The sequence below is a fragment of the Galeopterus variegatus genome, unplaced genomic scaffold, assembly GCF_000696425.1.
Source record: "Galeopterus variegatus unplaced genomic scaffold, G_variegatus-3.0.2 Scaffold1133, whole genome shotgun sequence".
In the NCBI taxonomy this organism is placed as follows: domain Eukaryota; kingdom Metazoa; phylum Chordata; class Mammalia; order Dermoptera; family Cynocephalidae; genus Galeopterus; species Galeopterus variegatus.
The window spans coordinates 28,597-44,538 of NW_007727244.1; the positions used below are offsets into that span (position 1 = coordinate 28,597).

Below are 15,942 nucleotides of genomic sequence, written 5' to 3' on the forward strand. Positions count from 1 at the left end.
AAAAAAAAAAAAAAAAAAAAAAAAAAAAAAGATAAAATTGGCAACATGCTTGTTATGATATTTCAAAAGTAGTTATTTTATATATACTATATATATTAAAACTCATGGAAAAATAGAATTAAAAGATAATAATAGAAATCTTTCCACGAACTTTTTGAAGTACCCTTGTACATGTGAACCAAGTAATCAACAACTATGACTCAGAAAATTATTCCAGTGGTGATTGCATGCTATTCTGGGAATCAGGAGCAGAGAATGTCTTTGGTCAAGTTCTCGTCTTCCTTTGTCCCCTCTTTCTTGTCCTCCCTGATACCTCTGAGGAGGTCTTGTCATTTCCCAAGACAATCAAGTCCAGATGGATTCTGGGATTGAAGATTCCATAGGCAGGCAGGAAGGCCAGGGTTAAGGGGTATCTTACTGGAGTCAACCAGACATAGGTTCAAGTCACTCACCCATCGTTATTGGCTGCGAGAATTTAGCTTCAGTTCATGAGCCTCAGTTCCTCATGTGTAAAATGTGGGTAACAGGAGTGCCTGCATCTCATTAGGTTGTGAACAGTCATTAGCTAATGGATATAAAACACTCAATATAGTACCTAGCACTTAATAAGTCCTATATTTTATTTTTTTAAAAATAATCACAAAATAAAAGTATAATTGTGACTGTGACAAGATGCTGTGATGAGCTACAAGAACAAGAAGATGTGCCTCGTACAAAGACTGTACGCATGTAAGACATTCTAGCCATCCTGCATTTTCATCCTCAGGGACTGGTGTAGGTGGGTCAGCAGAGGAAACGTTCAACATAGTCCAGGTTTACGCATTCTGGGTGGGTCTTGCTCCAACTAGGGGCCTCTGGGACAACTCAGTAAATGGAGTGAAAAGCTTCCCAGGTGGCTGAAGAATGGAATGTAGTGAAAACAGCACTCACTCAGAGCACTCAGTAATAAAGACCATACTAATCATGAGCATAATTAATAACAATAGTTAATGTTTATTGAGATCTTCCTATGTATCAGGCACTGTGATAAACACTTCAATCATTTAATCCTATGATTAAGTGTTACTAGTATCCCCATGTTACAGATGAGGAAACTGAGCAATAAGAATGTTAAGTAACTTGCTCAAGATCACATGGCTAAAAGATAGTGGAGCTGGGATTTGAACCCAGGTATTCTGACTTTAGAGCCTGTCCACTTCAATTTCTACACTGAATTACTTTCCAGCCATATATGCACACACACACACATATGCAATTAGATTTCAATATGGATTAAGGACTATAAGAACAAAATATGTCAAAATATTAGCATTACTCCAGAATTATTGGCACCGTCTCGATCATTCTATCAATGACTACCATACACTCAATAATGTTTTGTATTTATATACTATGTAGTAGGTCCTTCCTGTACCTGTTGCTGAGGAATCACGTGAATGGATACCACCTCTTCCACTCAGGAGCTTGCAAATTTGTGAACCTATTATGTCAGGTGAACCAAAGGTGCTGCTACCTGTGGTTATACGGTCCTCACAGGTAGAAATCTGGCCGTCTTGGCACATATTCTCCTTGGCACACAGTCTGATCAAAATCCTGTTACAGAGCCACAGATATAACCACAACTCATTATAAAACCAGACCCACCATGATCTGCTGACCTTGAGAGAGAAATGCACAAAGAAATCTCTGAAATTCCAAATGCCTCAATCCCTCATCTTCCTGAAAGGTAAGATACCCTATATTGCTTGTTTCATGTCCCTGGCTTTGGGAACATGTGAACATGATTTCCAATCTTTATGCCACTAGGCAAATAAGTGACTGCTTGCCTTCTTGAGCTGAAAGTCTGTCATGAGGCTGCTATGCATCCCCAAATGCCCAGAAGCCCGGACACAGCAATCTGTGGTTTCAAAGTGGCTGCCATTTGGAACCTGGGGCCACTGGTGTCTATCTGGGATAGACCCCAGCAGTATCTTCTCTGAGTGTCTACGTCTTTACTGTGCATCTTGGCTTCCTGCCACCATGAATACTGAACATCACAGTTTTTTTTTTTGAACAGCATAAATTGAGCTGAAGTTGATTTAAATTTCATGCAGAAAACAGCTTTGCCTCAAACCACAGCCATTTTTACATTAAAAAACCTAACGAGATACAATAGTTTTGTCTCCCCTCCCCAAGACACACTAACTCTTTCTAGCAAACAGAAAGGCAGATTATTTCAATTAAGAGGCTGTTGTTGACAATTGTAAGCAACTTTCCTTCAAAGTTCATGGCAACAGTACACTTTTAAATTTTTTAGTAACTCTGTCAAGATCTAATTTTCAAGGTATGGTTACCATAGTAGCAACCTGGGATTTTAATCCAATAGTAAATGGCAAGAAAGTTTCAGGTCCTCTTCAATCTCAGAATTTAAAAGTGCTGCAAAAAAGCATGATGAGAAAGGGTGGATCTAACCCCAAATTCCATTCTCTAAGACACTCAGGTTGTAAAAATCATTTGATTTTTCTAAAGTTTTCAAATACTTCTACAAGTGCTCAAACTATCACTACATTGAATAATGATTACTTGGATATAAGTGAGTGGGAAAATGTACTCCCTCTTCCCAATATGGCGAAACATCCAGAAACATGCTGGGGATGTTTAACTAGGAGATGAGTGACACACATTGTTATTGATTTAAGTCTACTGCTTTCTGACAGCATTGACAGTTGATCCTTTGATTCAAACTACATTAACATAACACTTTTGAGAAATAATGATAAATATTAGCAAAAAGAGGACTCGATTGGAAGTTAAGTTTAGGACTGAGCCTTGGCAACACTACTAGCTGTGTAAGCTTGGGCATCTCACTTAAGCCACCTGAGCATGAATTTCCTCACTTCTAACATGGAGAGAAAACGAATGGGAATAACTGACTGCAAAGCCTATTCATGAGCTCATCTGATGATAACACAATTCACTAAGAAGTTTGAGTAATATATCATCTTTGTTTTATTACATGAAGAAACAAAGACTCAGAAAAATACCATGTATATTCATTGACTACATAACAGGGGAGAAAACAGCTGAGATTTGAGTCACCCAGCAGTGGAGGACCCAGAGCTATGGTCTCTATAGGGCAATGAAAGTTCCTTCCCTTGCTTCCAGGATTGAATAAAGACCAAATGTAAGAAATATAACAATATGTGTGGAAAACACATAAGGCCATATAAAGTATTAATATGATCAGTGTTATTCTGTTATTTTCCTCTGTGCTTAACAATTAATAATAAATCAGTTGAAACCTTATATGGGGTGAGTTACATATGACATAAGAAAGAAAAACGTTTGAGTTTTGCAATCCAAGAATCCTAAAGTGAAATTCTAGCTCCCTGAATATCTATCTATGTGATCTTGGGCAAGTCATTTAATTTCTCTGAGATGAAATTTCCATCACCGTAAAGGTGGCTAAATTCTATCTACCTCTCAGAGATGTCATGAGGATGAAAGGTGATTAAACAGGAGGATAGAAAATGGCACAGTGCAAAGAACAGCAGGCAAGCCTGACTTCCCGTGTTAGCAATCGTGCTGGCTGTGTAGCCACAGGTGTGTGTTTGGCACCCTCTCTGAGCCCCAGAGAGGACAATTGTGGGAGAGATGATGATGATGATGATGATGATGATGATGATGATGATGGTATCCATCTCACAGGGTTGTTGTAAAGATAAAATACCTGAAGTCCATAAAATGTCTGCCCCAGAACCTGACATATAGTAGGTGCCCAGAAGTGGTGCCTATGATGACCCAAGTTCATTGCTCACATACAGTTGATTTGCTTCCTTTCTCTTTGTACCATATGGTGTCCCAAAATTATTTTGGAGAAACCTAGAAGGACTCTTTCAATTTCTAGATAGCATCGACAATTTCTAGATATTATGAGCATTAGGTACTCTTAAAATAATTTTTTCTTAAAAATCTGGGAATATCCCATGTAGTTATAATATTGAGCTATTTGGGATTTTTTTTGATAAATGGGCATCTTATGCAGAAACAAGTAACTCCAGAAATCAGGTAGTGAAGCTGGCAGAGTTACAGGTTGGTAAACCATTACCTTGCACTCCTCCCTGGACACCTTTCTCTCTCCCTCATCACTGTCTTAGGTACCGTGGAACCTTAGACAAGGACAAGGCAGTGTACTAAAGAGTTGTACTGGTAGATTTGGACGCCAAGATCTCACAGGGTAGCAAAGAAAAGAAATTTTGTTCACTTCATTTTCAGAAGGCCTACCCTAATCCCACCCTGCTCCATCCCACCCCCTCTGTACAAATCTTAGCAGCATATTTGGAGATGTCAACCAAAGGCTTTGAGACCTTTTCCTATTTTGGTCCTCATTGTTAAAGTGGATGGATGAACCACAAAGAAAGGCATTTGTCAGATTTTGCAACTGATTTTACAGCTGTAATTGTGCATGCATCTGTGGCATTCTACCAACACTGCTCCCCACTGATCAGTAAAGTGGAAGGGCATTTAGCAGTTCTGAGAAGGTGTCAAGAGCAGACCATTTAAACATAACATTCCCAATAATGTAATTGTGTCAAAGGATTTGGCTGTCTGTAAGATGCTTGATAGGATGGAAAAACAGAATGAATAGTTTAGAAGCAGGGTGGATATTTTTTTTTATCTACTCGTCTTGGTTGGGTTTTTTTGTTTTGGTTGTTTGTTTCTTTTTAATTTCTAGGAATGATCCATGTGACTTATCTACACTGCTGCTTTATTTTCTTTACCAGGGCCTGGAAGCCTTGTGAGAACTCTGATTGATAATTTCTGGCACTGCAACTATCTAGGGAATCTGGAGACATGGCAGCATGTTCTAATGGGAATTCAGAATCCTACCTTCTATCCTCAGTTCCACCAATCCCTATGTGGGGCACTTTGTGCATTTATCTTCCCCTCTCTGTGCCTTATTTCTTTTCACCTGGCTATATAACAGGATTGCTGTGATGCTCAAGAGGCTCATGTATGATGTGAAAGTGCTTTAAAATTCTCAATCACTACACACATGAAAAGTATCCTTGATAATAGCATTTTACAATCTAATAATAAAAAAAAGAATGCCTGTATGTGCATTCATCTCATTAGATCAGACAGCATTAGAAAGATCTAGTATTTACGGATACAGAGCATGTGTGTGCAAGTGTGCCTACATGTGTGTGTTATCTCAACATTGTATTCAATTATACAACTGAAATCATTTTAACTTTGGTCTCTTCCTTATTAACTTCAGTGCCTTCAACTAGCATTATTTTGTTCAATCCCAGTTACCGTTCAAAATGCCAAGGAGAACACAGAAATATGCCATGGTGGTTGATAACAGATGGGAACATTTTTAAAAATTATTACACCATGAGGATATAAAGCCACTTTCGAATTATCAAACAAGTTGGTATACATGAAAGGTGATAGATGAACTTCTCATAATAACAGACCCAAGTTTCAGTTTTCTCTTCTTTTCACTTCTGGAGAGAGATGTTGTTTCCATCATATGCCACCACAATCAGTCTTATACAGATTTTTGTGATGATGTAAGTGCCTTGCAGGCATGGACCCTTCAGCCTCACTGAAGGGAACATCTCACAATCCTGGTGACACAATCTGGCAGCAGGCCCTGACCTGAGAATGGATCTGCCTACAGAGTATTCTTGTTGGCATAGGCAGTATGTGGTATATGCAAGACCAACCTCAATGATAATATTCAGATCTAATACTTTTCTGCATTGTGGCTAGTCTGCTTTGACCTAAGGCATGGGCAGGATCACACCTGCTTTCAAATCAATAGACCTATCTCCAAAGTGCACATGGGATGGCTTTAGTGTAAGTTGGGGGCATGTGCTCTGGAGTACTGTTCTGGCTCTCCTTTTTGCTGCTGTGGCATTTGAACAAGTTACTCAATGTCTCTGAGCTTTGGTTTCTACTTCTGTAGACTATAATGATGATGAACCACATGAGCTTGTTGTAAAGAGAAAAAGTACCTAGGAAATGCCTGGTACATAGTAGGCACTCAATAAGTACAAGTTAGTTGAGTTATTGGCATTGGCAGTGCAAGTCTAACCTTCACTGGACTGTGAGCTCCTTGAGAGAAGGCTGTGCAGTGTTTCACCCTGACTTACCAGTGTCTAGACTAGAGCCTTACATACAAATAGGGGCTGAGTGCATATTTGCTGAAATGAATGAATGTAGATATGGATGTAAATCAAGTAGAAGAGATACTTAGTGTTTTCCTGAAAGAGAGAGAGAGAGAGAGAGAAAGAGAGAGAGAGAGATGTTTGCTTTCAATTATAGAGGTGTCTCAAAATCCACCTGAAATATATGGATCCTGCCATAGACTTGGGCCCATGAATAACTCTATGAAAATCAAATCTGATCTTTGAAACATGCTAGCTAACCAAAAACATCTATATTTTCAGCTTGTGTAATGAAAGAGGAAATCTACAGCTCCTTTTGAAGGAGCCTCACTTTTTAGTTTTGGTGCCCATCAAGCCTCAGCAGCTTCAGTGCTTCTTGATGTTAACATTCTAAATGCCAATATTGCTTGTTGTCATATTATCCAATACACAATCCTCAACATAAAATCCTCTTGATGTCTGATTACTCTTCTTAAGGACCTCATGCTGATTCGTTTCAAACTGTGAATTACCTTTAATTCGCAGCTTGAACAGGCTGCCAAATTTTGTTTTCTCTGCTCCCAGGTGGCTTTCCCTGACATGGTGGAGAACTTCCAAAAATATATTAAATCCTTAGAAAAAGTTGGCAAGCTCTGAGACGCAGGGCATACAAGACAGGTTAAAAACAAGAGTAGGCATACTTCTTGGTTTAAAAACTGGAATGGCTGCAACTACTGAAATTCACCAAGATTACTAGTTTATCAGGAGAGTTAGTTTGGTTTTTATAAGCCTCAAACTGGTCAGCAGTATTTCTAAATTCCAAGCACCAAATCATGTATTCTGATTAAGAATTAATCTGATTAAGAATAGGACAGTCATTTTTTTCCTGCCACATTACATGGTCACTTTGATACCAAAATTGCATATACGTAGCAGACCAAATATCTACTTAGGGAAGAATATACGAAATTGCTAGAGAGTGGGTTATTGCTATGCAATAAGGCACAGTAGTTCTTAAATCTTATATCAAATTCTCAAAGGACAAGTTTTCAATGACAAAAGCTGTGATAGAAGGATAAGGGTTGTAATGAATGAGAGAGTTTTTGTTAGTAAAAAAAAGTTGAAATTTATCTAAGAAGTAATGTAATGCTTGTATTGATTATAGCAATCCGAGAAACATTCTCATAATCTTTCTGTTGTCTATGGTAATAAAATATTCACAATGCTTAGAGAAAAGTTTACAAATAATATTTTAGTTAAATAAAGCAATTTTGATCTATTTTTATATCACGCAAAACAGAGAAGTATAATTTCTGGTGAAACTACTCTCTACTAACTTCAGCCCTACAAATCCAATTAAAGGCTGTGTCCAGGTACAAAAGGCCAAATTTCATGTACCAAACCCCTAAGCCCATCAGATCCCTCGAGGAAGGGCAGCCCAATGGGAAGAGAGGGGGATTAGAACCCACAGGACCCTCAGCCTGCATTCAGACTCCCCACCATCCCTGAAGGAACAGTTTTACTTAGATGGCTATTTTGTATGTTTGTGCCAAAATGTCTATTCAAGATAAGTGTGCTTGGCCAGTTTGTCTTCCCACTGGACTGCACAGTTCTGGGGGAGGAATTGTATTCTAGCTTTGCTTTTTTATCTGTATAATGGGAATAATTAGGACCACCTCCAGGATGGGGCTGGCAAGCTTAAAGTGATGTATGTAAAAGTACCTGGCACTTAGCCTGGCTCATGTGCTCAAGAGTACAATGATTACTGTTGGATTCTTTGACCAGTCCTGTGATAGCATAAGTTCCTTTTATCCTAATTAGTGCTGCATTCAAGGATTGGTTCATGTGGCATGCATACTAACCACCCATAGGTAAACTGAGGCTGGCCACAACCAGTCTGTCTCTGAAAGGCTTTTCATCACTCTTTGGATCCATGGCTGGGATGTTTTCAAACATGTAGCTAATGCTATGGAACTGTTTTCATGGCAAGGAAAAACAGCATTATGGCTACATCTGCCTTTATATTGCGCTTTTATGGAAACTATCCAGGCATTCTCAGTAGCATGGCTTAAAATATAGGAGTTTCTTGGTTAAAAAATGTCCTGGATGGTTTCCAACTGGACATAGTCCAAATGGTAACAACCAAGTTTAAGAAAGGAACTTGATATTTTGGAACTGCCATCTTCTCAACAAAACTAACTAAAGTCAGGGACTAACTGGTTGAACACCCTTGAGTTCACGGAAGCTATCTGAAATAATCCAATTCAACAACAACAAAAAATCTAAGTTCTTTGGTTTGGTTTCTGTTTTCTCCCCCATTGCTCTTAATGACTTCATTTAGAAACTCCAAAGCAACACTATGTCTGGGGTGTCCATTCAGACCATGTATTTGTTAATTGAAATAAATGAATCTTTTAGAGATAGGATAGACATATTATTGTAAAAATACAGTGATGCACCATGTAACAACATTTCAGTCAACAAAAAACAATATATACGATGGTGGTCCCATAAGATATAATAGAGCTGAAAAAATTTCTATTGCCTAGTGACATCATAGCCATCATAATGTAGTAGCACAATTACTTTTTTAAACAAAAAATAAATTTAGTATAGGCTAAATGTATGGTGTTTATAAAATCTACAGTAGTGGACAGTATTGTCCCAGGTCTTCACAGTCACTCACCACTCACTCACTGACTCACCCGGAGCAACTTCCCGTCCTGCAAGCTCCATTCATGCTAAGTTCCCTATACAGGTGTACCTTTTCTTTTTCTTTTAAAAATCATTTATACCTATTTTGTTATTGTACCATTTCTATGATATATTTAGACACACAAATACTTACCATTGTATTACAATTTCCTGCAGAATTCAGTACAGTAACATGCTATAAAGGTTTGTGGCCTAGGAGTCATAGGATATACCATATAGCCTAGGTTGGTAGTAGGCTGTACCACCTCAGTTTGTGTAAGTACACTCTAGAATATTCACACAACCACAAAATTGCCTAACAGCACATTTTTCAGCACATATCCCCTTCCTTAAGCGATACATAAATGTATATAACTCTACAGCCCTGAGACATACAATTTATACCTTCTTAAGCCCAAGCCTTACCCTCTTATTTGGGACAGAGACTTTTATTAAAGGAGGCTAGAAACTTCATTAGATTTAGAAGACTTGGATCAGACCTGTTCCAAGACTATAACACATCTGAAACTCATAGAAGCTTGGAAAGGGGAAGAACTGCTGGGACTTCTCTCCTCCAGAAATTATTAAGGATTAAAGTTAAATGTATTTTTACTTGGTTACATTTAATTACTAAAGGGTATTACTGCTCATATTTGAATTCTGACAAGTGTTTTTATGTGTACCCATATGTGTACATACATATGCTCATTAATTTATTTAATTTCCCTTAAGAAAATATCTGTGTAATTTAAAACAAAAAATAAATTCCCCTGTGATTTAATCTCACATGTTCTGAAATTTAGGTCAGTTCTTTCCCCTAGTACCACAACTGACATGGAGCAGAGGCTCAAACTCAGGTCTCCAAACTCTCCCAGTCCAATGCTCTTGCCTCACGGCCATTCAGAGTTCCAGCTGGGAAGAATGTTATTCCATGGATAGACACCCCATTAAAAGCACTATGTGTTCTCCAAAAGGGCAGTCATATTGCTGGGGTCAGGCCCAGAGAGAACATTAACTATCAAGAACAAAGAGAGAGGCTGACTAGTTCCAAGCCTGTACTCAGGCATACTGGGGCCAGTGTTTTCAGACCTGGTGCCCTTGTGAGAAGTCCTTATAAACAATCCATACTAGAATGAAAGATCTGCATTTTGTCAACCAGGGAAAACAAGCAAAGATGAGGAAAACTAATAAATTTTCCCAGTAATTAAGGAATTCTGTTTTACAAGACTGTAATCTCTCTCTACTGCAATAAGTGGCGGGAACGTGGCCAGGATATTTCCTGGCCTTCGGTGGGAATCTTTCTTATATCCTGCCTGGCTTAGGGGCTGCTTCCCACCAAACTCTAGGTACTAGCGGTCTTGTCTACATTCATAATGTTCTTAATTGCCAGGAGGATTGTCCTGCCAAATGGAAAATCTTAGAACTTGGCTTAAAAAGCACAACTATAGTAAAATACGGAAGATTGATAGCAATGGCTAAGATGATAATAACTTTATTACAACGCTGATCTGTCTTATGTTAAATCCATACCCTACCATGAGAAGGTAACTTATTCCAACTGAAGTTTGATGGACAGTGCTTGGACTTTAGATCAAGCAGCCAAAAAGAGAGCAGCTCATTCGTAAAATGAACTCAGTATGATCTAGTCCTACTTGATGTTTCCTACAGAGAATTTTAGTCTAATTGACTGCGCTTTATACCACTGTACTATGAAGTTCTGTTACCTGGAAATGCAGCTTCTAATTTTTAACCACAATTGACGAGTTTATTTCTGTCAGTTACAAAGTGCTGACATATTGCATTCTATGGCATATATGCAAAGGAAGCAGCATATTTCATAATGAGAGCCTAATACTCTTGCTTTAGGGGTAAGATCATTTTATAGTGCCAAATATATTTTTATATTTTTTCATGTTTGGAAATCTGCATTGATTTCCTAAATGCTTGCATGTGTGTGTGTGTGTGTGCGTGTGTGTGTGTGTGTTACTGATTTTTTTTTTTTTCTGTCTTTTTGTCTTTTTTCCGTGTCCGGCAACGGATCGCAACCCTCAGTGTTGCCCCCGTACCGGACCGGGGACCGGCAACGGGATTGCAAGCCTCGGTGCTGCTCCCGCGCCTCACTCAGCCAGCGAGCGGGAACCGGTCCGTATGTGGGATCCGAACCCTCGGGCGGGAGCGCCGCCGCGCTTCCCCAGCGGTGCACTATCCAGTGCGCCACCGGGCTGGCCCAGTTACTGATTTTTTTAATGAGGGTGAGGTAAAGTAGGAGTGGACCCAGAGGATAAGATCTATTGTTTACTAGGCTAACAAGGGAAGGGCAATCCGAAATGTGATTAATGGAAGAGATGAAATGAATGATATCAAAGGTGATTTTGATTTCTGTAGTTCCATATAATTTGGTCCTTAAATCAGGGTTATAGTTTTATTATTCCACTCACTTGTTTTGTTGTTGTTGTTGCTTATTAAAATTGAGGATTCTAGGTTTTTGAAATTTAACTTTGAAATAGAAGGCACAGATCATGCCAGAAAACCAAATAAGAGAACTGGAATCTCCATTGCCTTTCTCAGAGCCTCAGTCTATTTGGGAGTCTTTCCCAGCTGTTTTATGCAATTATTCGTGATCTTCCAAAAGGTGAGCAATTCACTTCAAGTGTGCCATTAGGCCACTTGAATGTCATAAATTATTTCATTTTGAAAATTTTCAAGTATGGGACTATTACACAGAAAAGTCGACTTCCATTTTCTATTATTAGGAATGAAAGAAGTTGTGAGAGAAATACTCCCTTGGTACATTCTTGGACAAATGGATATTACAAAATCTACAATAGTTAATCTGAGGAAATTGGTTTCTCCAAACCCCACCTTCAGATATCATTAATAAAAAATGAAGACAGTGCTGAGTGAATTGCAGGGCCCTGGCTTCTGAACTTCAACCTATAGTCATGTAATCTCTTATTTCATCTCTTCCTGGATGCCCTGGTTTGTCTTTAATATATAGACACCACATGATCTGGAAATAGTGAAGTCTTGGGCTGCCTGGCCATAGCAACCTATCTGACATTTCGTATCCAATCATGGCTGCTTCGATGTGTCCCTAGTCCATCCAAGTCAGTAGAGGGTGAATATTGTGCTTAATGATGTCTGTAGCTGAAGTGACACAATGTTCAAAAAACTAGTCAGAATGTGGGAAACAAGCCATCTAGATACATTTTTTTTCACTAAAACGATAGTTGTTTTCATATCTCAGGTACTAATATTCAGCCTGTGTCTACAACATTAGAGGGCCTAATGGTGAACTCATTAATTTTTACTTACTTGCTTATCATGGGTATTATGGTCTGAAATTTTGTTTTAACACAGAATTCATATGTTGAAATCTTTACCCCCAAGGTGATGGTGTTAGGAGATGGAGCATTTGAGAAGTGATTAAGTCTTGACAGTGGAGTCTCATGAATGGTATTAGTGCCCTTATAAAAGAGGCTCCAGAGAGACCCCTTGCTCCTTCCACCACATGAAGTTAAAGTGAGAAGGCAGCTCTCTATGAACAAATGAGCTTTCACCAGATACTATTTCTACTGGTGCCTTGATCTTGGACTTCCTAGCCTCTAGTACTGTGAAAAATACATTTCTGTTTTTCTTATAGGCCACCCAGTTTATGGTATTTTGTTATAGCAGTTCTAGTGGACAAACACAATGGGAAATCTGATTCTCCCCCCTAACCCAACTACATATTACTGAGTCAAGGTTCATAGTTTCAAGGAGCAGGAGAGAGGACAAGATTAGCTCAGCACCAAGGAATTGTTTCCTTGCCAAATACCCCTGAACAAGCCCGGTTTGGAAACCCAAGTACTCACAACTTGAATGATACTGACTTTGTAGAAGCTCTGGTGGTCGGGTCACTCCACTCTGAAAAGAAAGGACACAAACAATTATTGTTCATGTTTCTACTGTCAAATAATTATTCTGATTAAAATTGGTTTTCAAACATGCAGCCCTCCCAGTTATACAGTTTCACAGCTTTCTGCCATGAATAACAGATTTTTAAAAAGGACCTGGTTGGATGTATCACAATACAACTTTTTATTATTGTTGTTCTTTTATGTTTTAATGATTTTAACTAGAAAAAAAGAAAAGGTGCAAATGGGAGTATTTCATTTGTTTTCATAGCTGAGTAGTATTCCATTGTGCAAACAAACAGCAACAACAACAACATCAATAACAACAACAACAACAACAAAAAAAAAACCAGGGGGGGGGAGGAAGATTTAACAACCTCAACTTTTTTATTTTTTTGAAGCTCCTACGACAAGAAAATGGAGGGGACACATCTGGGTGGGAGGGGGGAGAGGGAGGAGGGAGGGTGGTTTTGGTGATGGGACACAATAACTAACTACATTGTATATTGACAAAATAAAAATTAAAAAAAAAGAAAAGGTGAAGGAGAAGAGAACATGTATACTTGAACTAAGAAGGATTTTTCAAGATCACTTACTTTGTAAGGTGAATCCTGGGGTCAGATGTTGGGATTCCTGTAAGAAAGAACACATATAATACAAAACTTAGTTAAATGATACAAGGGGAACAAAAGGTGTATCTGTTATGGCTGAAGATATATAACTTGACTAACGTTAGCAAATAGAAAACCACGGTTAACAATCCCTTTAATTAGGTTTCTGTCTGTAGCTCTATTTAAAGGATAAACATTTGATAGCCAAACCTGCTGCAACATGATCATAGCTGCCATTTTATCAGACTTATAAGTAAGACTGGTATGTATTTGGAAATTTGTGCAACATGGGAACAAATGATGCTATATGTGTGAAATTCAAGTGTATAATTTCTCACTTAGCTAGACAATGATGCCTCTAAGGAAGCAAAGGGGACTTGGTTCAAACAAATAAGTAATCATAGTTTTTGTATAAGCATAAAGAAGATAGTAATTAACAGATTTGCTCAGATTTTTGCTCTTATAAAAACAACAATATTCGACCTTAAGTATGACGCATATGTAGTAGATGTACCTCATTTTGTACAAGAGATATGGTCTTAAAACTTCATTACAAGTCTACTGAAGTATAGGAAGCAATTTGAAATGTTAGTGGAGCTCATTATTTAAAGGAATTTAAATGTGATTTGAAAGTCACCCTACACACAATTCATTCACTGTTTCAAGAATCCAGATTTGCATGCATCAGGCTTGCTGACAGCGTGGTCCACCTGTGAGGATTCTGACAAAACGTGGAGGCAAAATCACCACAATGATGTTCAGGGAACAGACGGCACCATGCGGATGAGAGAGAGAAAGACTTAGCACAGACTGCAAAGCAAGCATGCCATAACTGGAGACAATGAATTCAAGCAAATAGAAAAATTAGTTATATCAATCACTGCTGCAAATAATCTATTCATTAAGCCTAATCTTGCTACCCTATAGAGTAAAAATAGGATCTCAGCATAACTTATGTTTAAAAGAATTAAGCAAAAACTATTCACTGTGCTTTTAAAGACAGTGAACTTTCCAATGCAAATCAAAACTACATTGAGATACCATCTCACCCCAGTTGACTAGCTATTGTCAGAAAGACAGAAGAACAAATACTGGTGAGGATGTGGAGAAAGGGGACCTCTCCTACACTGTTGGTGGGACTGTAAATTAGTACAACCACTATGGAAAACAGTATGGAGGTTTCTCAAACAACTACAGATTGATCTTTCATATGATCCAGCAATCCCACTTATGGGTATATACACAGAGGAATGGAAATCATCAAGTCAGAGGGATACATGCTCTCCCACGTTCATGGCAGCTCTATTTACAATAGCCAAGACATGGAACCAACCTATATGTCCATCAATAGGTGACTGGATAAGGAAAATGTGGTATATATACACCATCAAATACTACTCTGCAATAAAAAGCATGAAATTCTGCTATTCACAATAACATGGATGAGCTTGGAGAAAATTAGGTTAAGTGAAATAAGCCAGGCACAGAGGGAAAAATATCACATGTCCTCAATTGTAAGTGAGAGATAAGAGAAAAGGAAGGAAAGAAAGACCAGCGTGGTGTTTTGGAGTTGCAGAGGGAGGGAACAGATCTAGGGTTGCTGGGGGTGGAGAAGTGGATGGGGAGAGAGGTTGGGGTGAGGTTGGGTGGGGGATATGGGGAATAATGGCAATTTGTGGTAATGGGCATATTGATACTATTTGTCCTATCATCACATCTTGGACACAAGAGGTGATGGTTAGCTTTGTACCCCATGAATCTGCATAATCAATAAAACACACACACAAATTTTTTTTTTTAAAGAAAATTATGTTAAGTGAAATAAGCAAGGAACAGAAAGAGAAATACCACATGAACTCATTCATAAGTTGGAGGAAAGGAAGGAGGGAGGGAAGGAAAGAAGGAAGGAAGGAAGGAAGGAAGGAAGGAAGGAAGGAAGGGGGAAAGAATCACAATAATACATTGAACTTTCAGAAGGAGAGAACAAAACTGTGGTTTCTAGAGCCAGGAAAGGAGTATGGGGAGGGGGAATAACAAGAACTGTGTTAATGGACAGTTAGGAAAAATAAGTTCTATTGATGTACAGTCAAGCTAGGCACCTATAATTAACAATAATTTACTGCATGCTATCAAATGACTAGAAGAGAGGAGATCGAATTTTCTCAACAAAAGCAAATAATTATGTTTTGTAATGATGAATATGCTAATTATCCTGAGTTGATCATCACACATTGTACACAGATATTGATACTCAACTCTGTACCCCACAAATATGTATAATCAATTATGTTTCAATAAGAAAAGTGAACTTTCCAATCTACTTAGCATGATTCTATTGCCTAAGAGATTTGTCTTCTGGCAAGATCACTACTCCAGAAGACCACCATGAACTCAATAAAAGATGGACAAGTCCTCTTAGTTAGAGCTGTCACAAAGCCCATGCAGTTTGCTGTTCAAAGACTTCTGTATCCTCACTGATAGTGAGTTGACTTTTGACAAACGACTCTAAAATTCTTGACCATTTGATTCCCATCCCTTAGCAAATCACAGTTGGCCAGGAAGGTGAAACACTTTTAGGAGCCCAGACTCTGGGAATGTTGAGAT

At 38.5% G+C, this 15,942-nt stretch overlaps 1 protein-coding gene across 1 annotated transcript in view; it reads right to left on the bottom strand.

Annotated features, from left to right (window-relative positions):
- Positions 1-1,414: 1,414 nt before the first annotated feature.
- Positions 1,415-15,942, bottom strand: part of LOC103592392 (AF4/FMR2 family member 2-like) — a gene marked incomplete at its 3' end in the record, with an annotated part of 196,249 nt that continues 181,721 nt past the window's right edge. The window contains exons 6-8 of the mRNA XM_008575096.1: positions 13,324-13,360; positions 12,686-12,737; positions 1,415-1,593 (exon numbers count right to left, since the gene is read on the bottom strand). Coding sequence (XP_008573318.1) covers positions 1,415-1,593; positions 12,686-12,737; positions 13,324-13,360 — 268 coding nt within the window. The remainder of the gene's footprint in view (positions 1,594-12,685; positions 12,738-13,323; positions 13,361-15,942) is intronic.